At 46.7% G+C, this 15228-nt stretch overlaps 1 protein-coding gene across 8 annotated transcripts in view; it reads left to right on the top strand.

Annotated features, from left to right (window-relative positions):
- The window catches only part of CNTRL (centriolin), an 83567-nt gene extending 68878 nt beyond the window's left edge, over positions 1–14689 (top strand). For all 8 annotated transcript variants that reach the window (XM_019453989.2, XM_053908242.1, XM_053908243.1 and 5 more), the window contains 13 exons: positions 268–383; positions 466–683; positions 3455–3612; positions 4641–4714; positions 6097–6285; positions 6693–6918; positions 8393–8598; positions 9596–9736; positions 10313–10585; positions 10756–10818; positions 12506–12712; positions 13933–14017; positions 14259–14689. In XM_019453989.2, the coding sequence (XP_019309534.2) occupies positions 268–383; positions 466–683; positions 3455–3612; positions 4641–4714; positions 6097–6285; positions 6693–6918; positions 8393–8598; positions 9596–9736; positions 10313–10585; positions 10756–10818; positions 12506–12712; positions 13933–13989 (1928 nt within the window). In that variant the 3' untranslated portion in view covers positions 13990–14017; positions 14259–14689. The remainder of the gene's footprint in view (positions 1–267; positions 384–465; positions 684–3454; positions 3613–4640; positions 4715–6096; positions 6286–6692; positions 6919–8392; positions 8599–9595; positions 9737–10312; positions 10586–10755; positions 10819–12505; positions 12713–13932; positions 14018–14258) is intronic.
- Positions 14690–15228: the final 539 nt, after the last annotated feature.

Here is a 15228-nt window from a genome sequence, read left to right on the forward strand (position 1 = left end):
AATTCATTTAGATGGAGCACTTGCTCGTAGAACTAGACCTTTGTTATGTTTTGGGGTTAAAATTTTTAAACAAAATTTAACAAATTAACGTTTAACAAGACTTTAAAGAATTGTTTTAAGTTAAAATACAGTTAGCTCCAGTAATTCACACAACAGATATGTTTTGATGACCTATTGTTTCTTGTATCCATAGCACTGTTTTCTGTTTCAGTTTGTAAGTGCTGTGAACTTCATTTAACAGCATGGGCCATGTTCTGTTCCTCTTAGAACTAAAGAATATTCTGGACATGCTGCAACTTGAAAGCAAGGAGCTGCAAGGTTTGAAGCTACAACATGAGCAAAAGTTGTCCGAGTTAGAGAAGACTCAGGTCGAAGTGCTGGAGGTAATAAGCAAAGCCGTTTTACCCCTAGCCGACTGCAGTCTTCCTCGGTGGGCACATGTGAGTCCCCTTTTATCTGACTTAGGAGAGACTGGAGTTAGAGAATCTGCAGCAGACAGCCCTGCAACAGAAAGGGGAAATTGAGTGGCAGAAGCAGGTCCTCGAGAGGGACAGACGGGAAATAGAGCGGATAACTGCCGAGACCCGAGTGCTACAGTCGTGTGTTGAGTCTTTGAGCAAAGAAAAGGAAGGTCTCGAAGAAAAATGTGACAGCTGGGAAAAGAAGTTGGCACAGAGCAAACGGTAAGAGCAAAAACCAGTAAGCTTGCAAGGTCTGTTCTTGAAGGCTGAAGCATAATAAACACACTATTTTAAAAAGAGTGGAAAATAGAGAAAAGGAAAAAAAAATACCCCACGAACTCAGTGTCACAATACAATTCATCAATACCATTTCTGGGGGAATTTCCTTTTAGGCTTTTTTCCCCCCAAAGCACTTTTTTAAATAACCTGTTGTGTGTGTGTTCAAGGAAAATAATGGATGCTGGAAGATATAAATAAATGGAGAGAGATACCTGTTTGTGGGTAGAAAGACAGTATAGTTAAGATTCCATTCTCCTCAAATTGATCTTTAGATTCAAAATAATCAAAATTGCAACATGCTTTTAAAATAGAAATTGAGAGTCTGCTTCTGAAATTCGTGTGGAAATGCAAAGATTGGATGTAGAATAGAATCTAAAACTTTTTAGATATGACACCAAAACAACTTTGAAAAAGAACAAATGTTCAGAGCTTAACACTGCCCTATTTCAAGACCCCACATACAGCTGTGGTGACCGAAATGCTGTCGTACTGGTAGAAAGATAGACAAAGCAGTCCGTGGAACAGAACAGAAAGTCCAGAAGTAAACGCACGGATGTGTGGACAACTAATTTTGACTAAGATGCAAAGGCATCATCTTCAGTAGAGAAAAGGCAGACTTTTCAAAAACTGTTGCTGAACCAATTGTATATCCAGAACCCCAAAAATGAACTTCAGTCCACACCCATGCTATAAATAGAAATTATCCCCAAAAGGACCATAAATATCAATGTGAAAACCTAAATATAAAACTTGTAGGAGAACACAGGGAAAACACCTTGGTGACCTCGGGTTAGGCAGGATTTCCTAGATGTGACACCAAAAGCATGATCCATAAAAGAATGGTAAAATTGGGCTTCATCAGAATTTGAAACTTCTCCTCAAAAGACACTGTTAAGACAATGAAAAGACCTGTCCCAGCCTGGGAGAAGAACCTTTGCAACATGTATTCGATAAAGGAGTTGTACTCAGGGCCGCCTTCGGGGCTCAGGCCAGTAAGCGTCCGACTCTTGATTTCAGCTCAGGTCATGATCTCAGGGTTTGTGAGTTCCAACCCCGCATCTCACTTCACCCTCGCAGTGCAGAGCCTGCTTAGAATTCTCTCTCTCTCTCCCTCTCTCTCCGCACCTGCTTGCGCGCACTTGTTCTGTTTCAAAAAAAAAAAAAAAAAAACTTAAAAAAAAACCCTTTCCTCTTAAAAAAAAAAAAAAAAAAGTACTTGTACCCAGAACGTATATCTTAAAGAGCTGTAATTAGAAAACAAACAACCCAGTTTTTTTAAAGGGGCAAAAGACTTGAAAAGACATTTTACTTAAGATGAATGGGTGGCAAATAAACACATAAAAAGATGCTCAACATCATTAACCATTAGGAAAGTCCAAATTCTTAAAGTTTTATTTATTTTGAGAGAGAGAGTGAGCAAGCTTGTGCACAAGCGGGGGAGGGGCAGAGAGAAGGAGAGACAGAATCCCAAGCAGGCTCCGCACCATCAGTGCAGAGCCTGATGTGGATCTCAAACTCATAAACTGTGACATCATGACCTGAGCTGAGATCAAGAGTCGGGGGTGCCTGGGTGATTCAGTCGGTGCAACGTCCAACTCCTGAATTTATGAGTTCATAAAACTCGTGAGTTTGAACCCCGCATCGGCTCTGGGCTGTGAGTGCAGAGCCTGCTTGGGATTTGTGCTCTCTCTCTCTCTCTCTCTCTCTCTCTCTCTCTGTCCCTTCCCTGAGTGTGCTCTCCCTCTCTCTCTGTCTCAAAATAAATACATAAACAAAAAAAGAAAAATTAAAAGACGTTTAACCAACTGCACCACGCAGGCCCCGCAGAAAATGCAAATTAAAACCACAATGAGATATCATTACACACCTATTAGAAGGGCTAAAATTAAACACTGACCATACCAAATGTTCGCGTATGTATTTTCATACACAGTTGCTGGCAATGTAAGTTGTTAGGGCACTTCGGAGCATGGTTTGGCAGTTATTTTGGAAACTAACACCTACCGGAAGACCTAGCCATTCCACTCCTAGATTGTTCTTCAGAAGTGAAAGTGTACGTTTATACAAAGAATGACAGGCATTGATGTTCATGGCAGCTTTATTTGCAACAGCCCAAACATGGAAACAACCTAAAAGTCCCATCAGCTGGTGAATGCATAGACCGATTCCAGTACACCCATCCCTTGGAATACCATGTAGCAATGGAAAGGGAATGCGGTGTTGCTTACACACAACAACATGAATGACTCAAAGTGACTACGCTCAGGGGGAGAAGCCAGACAAAAGACAAAAGCGAGCCCCTACTGTAGGACTCCATTTACGTAAAAGAAGTTATGCTCGTGCCCGTCTGTCTTTTGGACAAATCCTATTACATGCACAATCGTGTTTCCTGCTTTCTCACTGATGAGAAGCTAGCGATCTGTTTTAATCGCCAGACTTTTGGAATTCTGAGTGCTGTCCATGTTTTTATCCCTGGTGTTTATAAAGCTTCAGTTTAGGGAGTCCCTTTTCCAAAAATCTCCTGTTTGGAAAGCGGAAAACAAGACGTCTTTTGAAAAGGAGTTGAAGAGCCTTCGGTTTTGTGAAGATTTATGCTCATTCGTAGTCCGTAACTACCCCGTGAGGGCAGAACACTCTTCCTCGGTTGTGTCTTGTGCGTACTTGAACATTTTATTTTACGTTTCATAGTCTGACTTACTCTGCTTGGACGGTAGGGTTTTGGCAGCTGCAGAAGAGAATAGCAAAATGGAGCAGGCAAACTTAGAGAAGCTGGAATCGGATGTCAGAAACCTGCAGCAGGGGCTGGACCGACTGCACAGAGAGAAGCTCTCACTGCACAAAGACATGGCAGCCACGCAGCAGCAGCTCCGAGGTAGGCGGCCGCATGGTGGGAGAGACGAGGCTCTTTCCTGCTCTGGCTGCTGCTTTTCATTGTCTGCTTTTCTTATTCTAGAAATAACTCCTTGCTAATGGGCATGGGGTTTATTTTAGAAGTGACAGAAATGTTCTAAAATAGATGGTGGTGGTGTTTGCACGACTCCGTGAATATGCTTGAAGCCACTGAATTGCATAAACAGGTGAAGGGCATGGTGTGTGGATTCTGTCTCAATAGAGCCGCTTAAAAAATTAGTTGATGTTCCTTAAAGAACAATTTAAAAACATAGGTCAAAAAATGAAATAAACACCCTCAGAGGGAATTCCTGTTGACAGGTTGGTGAATATCTTTCCAGATTTTTTCCTTGGGCTGTGGGTGTGTGATTAAAAAAAAAATGCAGATAATGCCTTTATTACCAAATCTTTGTAAATATTCACGATTAGGAGAAGTTACTAAGTAATCCTAGCTAACAACATGCTTGTTAAGCACTTACTCTGTCTTAGACGTGATGCAGTTATTTGATATGCATTTTTTTCATTTAATCCTGGTAACATTTTTGTGAGACAGAAACTATTTCACCCATTTATAGATGAGGAAAGCTTAGTTTCCTTGTGGCTTAACTCAAGTGAGAAGTGGCTTACAGCTAGTAAGTGACAAAGCCAGTATAGATACAAAACCTGTTCCCAAATTGTCTCCCTTTAAGGGTATATCAAATTTACATTTCTGTCTGCATTGTAGAAGGTACTCATTTCTGAGCCATGCACGTCATCAACGCTAGGCATCGTCTAGAAACTGTTTTTATTGTGAGGTTTCGAACATGTAAGTCTTTACAAACCTGAGCGCCATGCCCAGGTGTATGTGCCGCGCACATCACTCTTTCTTCTGACCTTTTAGTAAGATGACACGGTATAAGCCATACGTTTAACAGCTAAGTTTATGTTCACCTCCACTTTCTTTGGGGGGCCGATGGGGATTTGGAAAATGCATACGAATGTATTCGTTTTATGTAAATATTGTTTCTATAGAAAAACAAGAAGCAGTAAACTCACTACAGAAAGAACTAGCTGATGTCCAAGACCATCTGAACCTAGCGAAACGGGTAAGCTCCGTAACAAATGCGATCTTCCAGTACTGTCCTGAAGGCATGCAGACCACTGGTTCAAATAACAAACAAATCAAGTAGGTTGGTTCCTTGTCACGCCAGCAGGTCCCAGCGGGTCTTCATATAACAAAGACGTACATACACACACCTTTTGGTGCAGAGCAGTGATTTTCTCATTTATTTTAAGTTTCACTCAAAGGTCATAAGTAAGGTGGGAAGCTAGAGCAGAGCCCACCCTTCAGCAGCCCCTCTGGGGGGCTTTAGGCACCAGATGGACCATCTCTTATCCATGGCACAGACAAGGCCCCCAAAGGCTGGGCTTAGATGCAGTCATTCATTGAGCTGCACGGTAACTGCCACCTGCAGGGGATCTGGGCATCCGTCTTATCAGATGTTCGTTGAGAGCTGTTCTTGACCCTTCTACTTCTGACAGTCTTCTTAAAGGTAACTGAGTGTCGTCCTGTGAGAACAGTGTGTAATTTAAGTTTCAGAGAACCTCAGGCAAGTTCTGGGCTTCGGTTTTCACTGTGTAGATTAGGAGTTCGATTAGACGTCTAAATCCCTCCATCTACCTTAAGGATTCTGTGTTTCTAAGATGTAGAAAACTTCAAATCAAAGTATCCCATCTTTAAAAAATTCTTACACAGGCTCTAATGAGTATTTCTGTGTTGTTAGAAATGGAACTTTTTTTCAATTTGAGGGGCGCCCGGATGGCTCCGTCGGTTGTGCGTCCAGCTCTTGATCTCGGCTCAGGTCATGCTCTCACAGTTGGTGAGATCGAGCCCCATGTCAGGCTCTGTGCTCACAGCACAGGGCCTGCTTGGGATTCTCTCTCCTTCCTTTTCTCTCTGCCCCTCCCGCACTCATGCTCTTTCTTTCTCTTTCTCTTTCCCCCTCAAATAAACATTTTTAAAAGAAATGTTTAATTTGGATTCCTCGCAGAAAGAAGAAGTTACTGTTTTCTTGAGTTTTTCAACCCACATAAATATTTCAAATAGTAACAAAACCATGACTTTAGGTTCATTTTCAATAGGAATTAAGCCTTATTCACAGCTCTCCTTAATCTTCTTAGCAATCTTGTGAGGTGGGTGTTGTTTATTCCCACCTCAGTGACTAAGCAACTAAAGTTCAGAAGAACTGGGTCTCTTAGGTTTCAGCGTCTTCTGTCGTCCTACTCTTGAGACACTAAACAGAGGAAACCTGATGATTAAGTTGCACTTCGGGGGCCTTAAATAAGTTTGTTGAGGTAATAGAGGACGTGGGACTTCTGAGATGCTTCTCACGTCGTCAGACTTGACTGGTGCCAGGAGGGGCACTGGCCAGCCCTGGAACGGATGGATGGCTTTGTTAGTAGCTTCCGTTTGTTCTGTCACACGAAGGACCTGCTTGACATCACCGAGCAGAAGGACGTGCTGCTCAGCGAGCAGACCAGGCTCCAGAAGGACGTCGAGGAATGGAGGAAGAAGCTTGAAGACTGCCAGAAAGAAGGGGAGACAAAGCAACAACGGCTTCAGGTGCTTCAGACGGAGATTGAAGAAACCAAGGCGAAGCTAGCCCAACAAGAAACGGTACTGCACATCTATGGCGTGACAGAAAAGGACACGCTTTGTCATTCGGGCGTTTTCTCCCCAGGCGGAAGCTATGAGGGGTCCCCCGTAGGACTAACTTCCCTTCACTGCCCTGTGTAACCGGGGAGGGTTTCACACCAGCACTTTGGCTCTCTTGGCATTAATATTTGTGGACCATTAAGACTGCAGAACATCGCTCCCGGAAAGAATCTTGATGGCCACATGCCATTTGCTGCGTGAATCCCCGCCTCACGTGCCAGCCAAATAGTTTTCCAGCCCCCGCTGTCTGTCACTGTGGGATGTTTTCTGCTTTCTCTTGGACTTGAAAATATCTAGCGCCCATGAAGTTTCCCTCACCTGGGACACCTGTGTTTGTTATTTTATGACTAAGGTTATTCTCTGTTAAGATGTTTCAGAGACTCCAGAAAGAGACAGAATGTGAAGAAAAGAAGTTAGAAGCCAGTAAGGCGACTCTGAAGGAGCAGCAGCAAGAGCTGGAAAAGGAATTAACGAAGCAGAAGAGCAAGCTGGACCAGGTGCTCACAAAGGTGTTGGTGGCAGAGGAGCGTGTCAGGGCTTTGCAGGAAGAGGAGAGGTGGAGTGAGACCCTGGAGAAAGCGCTCTCCCAGACCAGTACGTATTCCCCAACGTGGCGGTCTGGCAAGTGTGTCAGGGAGACCCGAGCCTGGCCCCGGCCCGGCAGGGCATCGGGAGGAGCACGGCAGGAAGGAGATGCCGCCCCCCGCGCCCCCCCCACCCCCCGCCCCTGGGTCCTGCCGGCCCTGTGAGAGAGGACACGGGGCATTTGTCTCTGTGGAGACGGGATTTGACCCTGAGGCTGTCAGGTCTTTCTACTTGACCACGTTGCCTTCTTCCAGAATGCTGCCTCCAGGAAGAGCGACGTTCAGGCAGAGAGGTGCCAGAAGGCACTTGATCTAAAGGCCTTCTGTGAAGCAGTACATTGTTTTGAGCTTTGGGAACAGTGTTCCATTTCATCTCAACCAATCAGAAAACAGTATTAACAGTTCCACTTCTGTCTCAGTTTGACATAGTGAATGGTACCAAAATACAGGTGTTCGTTTTGGGGGCTGTCGGCGCTCTCCTGAGCCATATCTCGGTCAAGGTGGAAGTCCAGGGTGAATCATTGTTCCCACATCAATGAATGATTCTGTTCTTAGGCTTCAGGGTTTAGTAATGTTCAGAAAACTTTGCTCTCCCCGAGTGAACTCAGTGAAAGGGTCATTAGTCCTTTTTCCCCAGCAACTCTTGATACACGCAGACCCAGCCATTTCATCGTGACAACGAAACTTCCCAGATGTGCTGCACCTGACCACACCAGACGTGTGAAAAGTAAAACCTGGACAGGGTGTTACTCCAAAGAGTATGATTAGAAAAGCCTATTTTATTTATTTAAAAAAATTTTTTTTAATGTTTATTTTTGAGAGAGAGGGAGAGTGGGAGAGAGAGAGAGGGAGACGCAGAATCTGAAGCAGGCTCCAGGCTCTGAGCTTGTCAGCACAGAGCCCGATGCGGGGCTCGAACCCACGGACTGTGAGATCACGACCTGAGCCGAAGTCGGCTGCTTAACTGGTTGAACCACCCAGGTGCCCCAGAAAAATCTATTTTGAGCGTCAGTGTTTTTCATAAACATTATTTATGGAGTACTCACTAGGTACTTCGCGTTCGCATACACAATTCCCGTTAAACGCCAGGAAGTAGGCGCCTCCTGAATCGGGTATGGCTCGTGCTGCTCCAGATCCCATGTTCTTTGCACCGCGCTGCCTCCCGTGAAGGAGAAGCACTGGTGCACCTCCGTGCAGGTTTATAAGAAGCATTTCGGCCGTCTGTTCCAGGCCTCCTGCACCTCAGGATTGCTGTATTCTCACTGCTCTCAGACACCCAAAGGGAAGACAGTAGCTGTCTGTCACTTTGGGATCCGGCCCTCCAGGACCCAGTGATGTCAGGAGGCACCTTCATCTGGGCTCTGATGTGGGTCAGGGGGGAGCTGGAAGACTCCGTGATGCCTGAGCGGGTGACATGGCGTTACGCAACCCGCCCACGGCCAGCCCGGGGCCTCTGGCTAAACTACTCAAAATGCTCGTTTCAGAACGACAGCTTTCGGAACGGGAGCAGCAACTAACGGAAAGGTCAAGTGAGCTACTGACTCTCCAGAAAGAGGCGGACTCTATGAGGGCAGACTTCAGCCTCTTGCGGAACCAGTTCTTGACAGAAAGGAAGAAAGCCGAGAAGCAGGTCGCCAGCCTGAAGGAAGCACTTCGGGTCCAGCGGAGCCAGCTGGAGAAGAACCTTCTGGTGAGTCCCCGCGGCCCTGGCAGCTGTCGCGGAATTCGCGCCCCTAAATCCTTCGACTAAAAACTGCTTCGGTGTAGACAAAATCAGTGACCTGTCAACCCGGTCCCTAACCCGACTGTTGTTTCTGGTGTGTCTGTGCCTGATTTGAGCTTGAAGCTGATGGTGTTTTGCCTGAGTCTGAGCCGCCAGCCCTAGAGGAGCCCGGCCGGCTGGAAAGATGGTCACGTGAGCAGACAGTGTCACCACCAAGCAGAGAGCGTTCTCCGCAAGGGAGCCCCTGCCTGCGCCTCCACCCGCAGGGGCTGGAGAGGGTTCTGGGGGAGGAAGCCTTCTGGAGACGTCTTTGCCCCGCTGCAGTCAGCACTCACGGATCTCATCCTGCCCTTTTCAGTCAGCCTTCGCTTTAATTCATCATCGTCCTGAAACCAAGGAGTTCAGTCTCCCGGGCTTTTATCCCTAAAATACATTTAGGATAAAAATTTGGAGAGGTCCAAAACAGCTCACGGTGGGTGGAGGCAGATAGGCAGGAGTAGAGACTGTCACGGGAATGGACTTTTCTGACACCGCCTGAAGGAAATCGATGTCATCCTGTTGTGTGAACGGGTGTGTTGCTCCCCAGAGGGTGCTGTATACACTGACAACTAGCGATTCGGCGACGTGATTGCAAAGATCTGGGCATCTAAATTTTCATCCTCCAGATGGCTCTGTGATGAGGTAGTACCGTGCTCGTCACAGTTAACGGAGGGGGAGAAACGGAAAGTAACGTGTTGTCACGGGTAACGTTGCAGACGCAGAATTCCGACCGTGGGCTAACAGGCTCGGCCCGCGTATGGACTCCCAGCTCTGCCACAGCTGCTGAAGAAGGCAGGTGGCATTATCCCCACTTGACAGCTGGAGCCCAGATGGGAAGTGTCAGAACTAGTGGGCGTGTAAGGCCGTGATGCACGCACGCGTCCACGTGCCGGACCCCGGGGTCATTTTCCTCCTCCCGTGCCAGGAGCAAAAGCAGGAGAACAGCTGCATGCAGAAGGAAATGGCAACAATCGAACAGGTGGCCCAGGACAACCACGAGCGGGCCAGGCGCCTGATGAAGGAGCTCAGTCAGATGCAGCGCGAGTACGTGGATCTCAGGAAACAGGTGCGCGCCCGGGGACCCCACGGGCCGGCCGGGCAGACGACGCTCGCTGGGCTTGCCCACTCCCCGCGGGGCTCAGGGTTTTTCTCTTAAATAGCTCTCTGAATAGGAGCATTTCTTTGTGCGAGTTGTAAAAAGCCGATTCTGAGAATGTCCTTTAAATCAAATCTTTTTTTTCTAGTCTTAAAATTGAGAAATCACCTCTACGAGAAAAAAGCATTCGTTTAAAATGTACTTCTAAAATCCCCGTAAGTGCGGCAGGCTTCTTCTGTTAGTTTTTGAAAGGAAAGTGGCAGTTCTTCAGCATGAAATTTTATCACGTCCCAACGAACTGTGTTGAAATGTTAGATTTTCTGCCAGAAACAAGTCTATGGGACCCAGATCCCCAGGCAAGAAGGAATGACCCCAGGAGAAAGCTCTGCCATCGTGTAATGTAACCAGGCTGAGAGCCGTTTACGCCGAGAGTGGGAGAGCTTAATTCTGCAGATGGAAAGTTCCAGACATATTTGATGCATTAAATAGTTCAGTTCCGTGTAAGTCCCAGACCTTACCCAATGGTATTTGACTCTCACTCTTTAGATGACAAACCAAAAAGATTTGGAGAGAAGACAAATGGAAATCAGTGAGGCGATGAGATCACTTAAATGTGAGGTGAAGGATGAAATCAGAACCAGCCTGAAGAATCTCAACCAGTTTCTTCCAGAACTACCAGCAGATCTGGAGGCTATTTGGGAAAGGAATGAAAACCTAGAGGGAGGGTTGGAAAGCTTGAAAGAAAACTTCCCATTCACCGTGAGTGAGAGACCATCACCTTTTGAAGAAAAACTGAATTTTTCCCAGATTCACATAATGGTAAGGGTTTATCCCACTGATCTCTGGACTCTGAAGAAGGATGATTTTATTCCCACCTCCTCCCCCAACCCCCCATAAGCTGAAAACCAGAATGGGGCTGGGGGAGGGTGGGAGGCGAGAAAGGCTAGTGGTGTCTGGGACTCTGACGTTTCCCCCTGTCTCTGAAAAAGGATGAACACTGGCGTGGAGAGGCACTCCGAGAGAAACTGCGTCACCGTGAAGATCGACTCAAGGTTGCCCTTTATTATTTTTTATTTCTCTTTTATTTTTTTATTTTAGAGAGAGCGTGCATGTGTGCAAGTGGGGGAGGGGCAGAGGGAGAAAGGGAGAGAATATTAAGCAGGCTCCACGCTCAGCACAGAGCCCCATGCAGGGCTCAATCCCACGACCCCGGAATCATGACCTGAGTTGAAATCAAGAGTCAGACGCTTCGCTGACTGAACCACCCATGCGCCCTGCAAAGTCCCCCTTTGAAACAATATGGTAGGAGACCCTTGGTGTGTTGAGGAGAGTAGGGGAAATTGCTCACCTGCATGCACTGCTGTCGTTCCCTCTGTTACGGCACCAGCAGTTTTCTAGATCGCACGGTCGAGGCTCAGAGAAGTTGGCATCGCACAGTCAGTACGGTATTGAAAACCATGAACTGTGGTGTTCGGCCCAGTGTTCTTAACCTGTGTAGTGCTGCTTTGCCTCAGCTCCAACTGACAGAAGCCGAGTACTTGGGACAGAAAGTAGAGATGCAGTGATGAACCAGAACGGGCTCACAGGCCAGTGGTTGGGGGAAAGACTGGCACTACTGGAAAAGTAGGCTTGGGTGTCAGACGGGAAGTTGTTAGGCTCAGAACACGCGGAGCCTGAAGGCCTGTGAGCCAACCAGGGCCGCCCTCTCCCTGGGTAGCTGCAGAGTCTGGGATTTAGCGGTCAGTGTTGACCTAACGATTTGGGGGTGAAGGGTGTAGGTGGGAGTTGGAAAGTGGGAGGGGGATAGAATGAGAGGACAGGATGTGTCTTTGGAGAATGGCTACATATATGGCATGGCTGAGGAGGAGCCGTGAACCGTGTTGAGGGAGTGGAGGCCCTTGATGTGCCATAGCCTCCAGTCACGTGTGGCTGTTTAAATGTAAACGAATTATAATTAAATCAGGTTGAAAATCGAGTGCTTCAGTTGTCACATTTTTAGTGACTCAATAGCCACCTGTGGCTAGTGCTAACGCTTTTGGACAGCACAGATACAGAACATTCCCGTCATCACAGAAAGTTGTGTTAGAACTGCCGTAGCCTCATAGCCTCGGAGAGAATCATTTTGAAGAAACAGCACAGGGGCAAGTCGCAAATAGTGTGGGGCTGAGGATTGAATATACTGTGAGAGACACTGAAGATATCACGTATAAACCCATCTTCTGCTAAGTCTGGGCGGAAAAGAGAGAGACGAGGTAGTCATTTAATGGGGAGGCCAGGGGTGCAGAAATCCTAAGCGTTGTTACGGTGGAGAGAACAGGCCGAGCAAGAGGCCCAGGTCGGGGTGCCTGGGTGACTCAGTGAAGCGCCTGACTCTTAATTGTGGCTCAGGTCATGATCCCAGGGTCGTGGGACTGAGCCCCACTTGGGGCTGAGTGCTGGGCACAGAGCCTGCTTAAGATTCTCTCCCCCCTGCCCCTCTCTCAAAATAAACAAACATTAAAAAAAAAAAAAAGGCCCAGTTAATGACAACGCGGAATGATCCAAGTTTTCCGCACGCTGAGAGTAGCCACCAGCATCCTCCTGGATTTCTTTTTTTTCTTGAGGACAAGAGCATTTTCAGCAGCCATTCCTACTTTAGAATCGTCAGATTTGCCTATCGGTGTTAAGATGAGGAGACTACTGATCGTTCAGGTACGTTGCTTCTGTGTAAAACCCTAAATTTCACCGTGACACTTTCAGGCCCAGCTTCGACACTGTATGTCCAAGCAAGCGGAAGTGTTAATTAAGGGGAAGCGGCAGACAGAGGGCACTTTACACAGCCTGAGGAGACAGGTCGATGCTCTGGGGGAACTGGTCACCAGCACCTCTGGAGACTCCACGGCGTCACCCAGTCTGTCTCAGACAGAGTCTTCCCTTGCTGAGGACTCTCAACCTGGACCGAGCCAGGTAAGAGGAGGCTCTGTTCTACACATGGGAAGTCTCTGAACGCTTTGGGGGCCACAGTCTACACAGAGGAGACTCAGAACATAAATGCCACCTTCAAGTCTCTGGAAAACTTGTCTTATGGAAGACTTGCTTGTTTTAAATGGTCCCTGAGAAAACTAGAATCGGTTGGGTGGGAGACATAGAAAGAGGATAAGGTGATGGCTTCGGGAACAGCCCAGAACTCGAGACTATCAGGGACGTAGTGAATCCTTTGCTGTGCTCCCCCGGTGGATTCCCTTGTTCTCTGCTCCGTCAGTAGAGCATTCGGGCTGTGAGGCCAGTCCGGGTCCTGGTTTAGCTGGTCTGTCTCCCTCTCTCGTGGGGAAGAATGATTGGCGTGTTCCTACTCCGCCTCCTCAGCAAAAGTCTGAACTCAGGCCTCTTAGCGCAGGGTCTTTAGAACCCCCGAAGTTCACGAAGGCATTCTGTGTGAGACGTAGACGAGGTTATTCATAGTTGAGGACCATGAAACACGCTCGTGGAATTAGTAAATAGTGACCCAGAGATAGGGAACGGCTCCCACTTTTGAGCACCTACTGTGTGCATGTACGAAGCACTTTACATATATTATCTCATGTAGCCTTTGCCTCCTAGGAGATACCTCCTATCTGTAGATAAAGGAGTTGTGCACAATGAAAAATGTCCTGGCAAAAGACGAAACCAGGACTTCAGGGCTCATCTGTCACCACTGCAGAGCAGTATATAGCATGGCTGTGCCTCAAGGAACATTCAGAAGCAGTTGCCTCTTTCATAGGCACATAGCTCTGCAGCAGCAAAGCAAGATTTGAACGGGATTCCCTTAACACCCGTGGTGGGACCAAGTCGGGTACAGGCCAGAACCAGAACCATCATGGGCCTCGGGCAGCCTTAAGAGAGTGTCGGAGGCACCGGGTGTTGGAAAGAAGGTGGCTTTAGAGGGAAGACAGCCTGCGGCAGAGGTTGAGTGCATCGGGGTTTAGGTGCGTTCAATTGTCAGCTCACAGTGGTGGCCCCAGGGGTTGAGGTGCTCTGAATTCAAATTCAGGAGAGTAACAAGTGTTAGAGGAGGGGGGCGGGGGGGAAGACTGTCAGAATTATCTTGGGAGTCTGGGGTCGCAATCCAGGTGTGTGGGATGAAAGCCTGAACGGAGTTGGAGTTAGGGGCTGGCTTCTGAGCCCAGTGTTTTCATCTCCCTTTGCAGAGCTCCTTCCAGGTTCTACAGGGTCCGTCACAATTTCTGGACAGTTACCGACACTGATGCCATTCCCAGCTCCCGGCTCATGGGGGTACGTATTACAGAGTTCTTTTAACTACCACTTCCAGTTGGAGGACCTTCAATTCTGTCTTATACAGTCTTAAGCTTTTCCCTTTACCCTTGGGTAATTTTACACAGTGGTTCATCTCAAAACATTTTTCCAAAGAGGTACTCAAGTAGGTCTTTTACCTGTTAGCCATGGCGCTGTCACTTGGTTCTGTTAATACTTTGGTTACTGTTGCAAGAATTCCTCCCTTTTGTCTTAACTGCAGGAAGAGAACTGTTCAGCCAGATGCGGAAACCCATCTGAGGAAATACCTTCTCTACCTCACTTCGTAACTGGAGTGCCGCTTGGTCTTTATCAAGATCCAGTGAACTCAGATGCTGCACCTCCACTGTAGCTTACCCCACCTGTATCGTTAAATGCCAGGGTTTTTGTAAATCACATGTACATATGGGAATCGTTGTGTACAACTTAAACCAGGGTCCTAGATGGCTGAGGGTTTTGTTTTTTTTATCTTTGAATGTGTTGCCATAAAACTACTGCTGATTGTAATTGCAAATTGGAAGCTATAAACTGGTGAAATTATAGCTACGTAGAGAAAAAAAAAATGTACTCAAGCCCTTCATTTATAGTGTCAAATTTTATTTTTGGATTTTGCTTAAAATCTATTTTCATATGAAAATAAAAGATAAAATAGTCTGTCGTCTGACTTTACATTTCGTAGATCTACAGTAAAGCCATCAAATTTGTACCTTAACTCCCAAGAAAACGGCCATCTTCCAAATGGTTTTCCATCTTTTGCCTGAAGTATGTTGTATCTGTCAATGAACATACACCATATGGAAATCTATTATAAAACTACACTTCGGGTGCTTTTTCTCAACCAAAAATATTCTTTGGTGGAAAATTAGTAGAATCTGACCCAGTGGTAAATTCAAATTGTGTTCAGACTTTGAAGGTTTTGAACGACTATAATTAATGGCTCGACTCCATGATCTACAAATACATCATTTCAGAACAAGAATAGCAACTACTGTCACAAAAAACCACGTGGCAACAGAATCACCCTCACGGTGAGGTGAAGTACGAAACTACAGGTTATAGATGAGGTTTTAAAATACTGCCAAGGACTATTTTCTAGGCCCGTAGACAGCTTCCGAACCAGAACAGTACAGAACAGCGCAGTGCAGTAATCCCTCACCACTCACAGACGTTATGCCCAAGGTGTTTGGCCAGAC

The sequence above is a fragment of the Panthera pardus genome, unplaced genomic scaffold, assembly GCF_024362965.1.
Source record: "Panthera pardus isolate Hobbes unplaced genomic scaffold, ASM2436296v1 HiC_scaffold_20, whole genome shotgun sequence".
NCBI classification, from domain to species: Eukaryota; Metazoa; Chordata; class Mammalia; order Carnivora; family Felidae; genus Panthera; species Panthera pardus.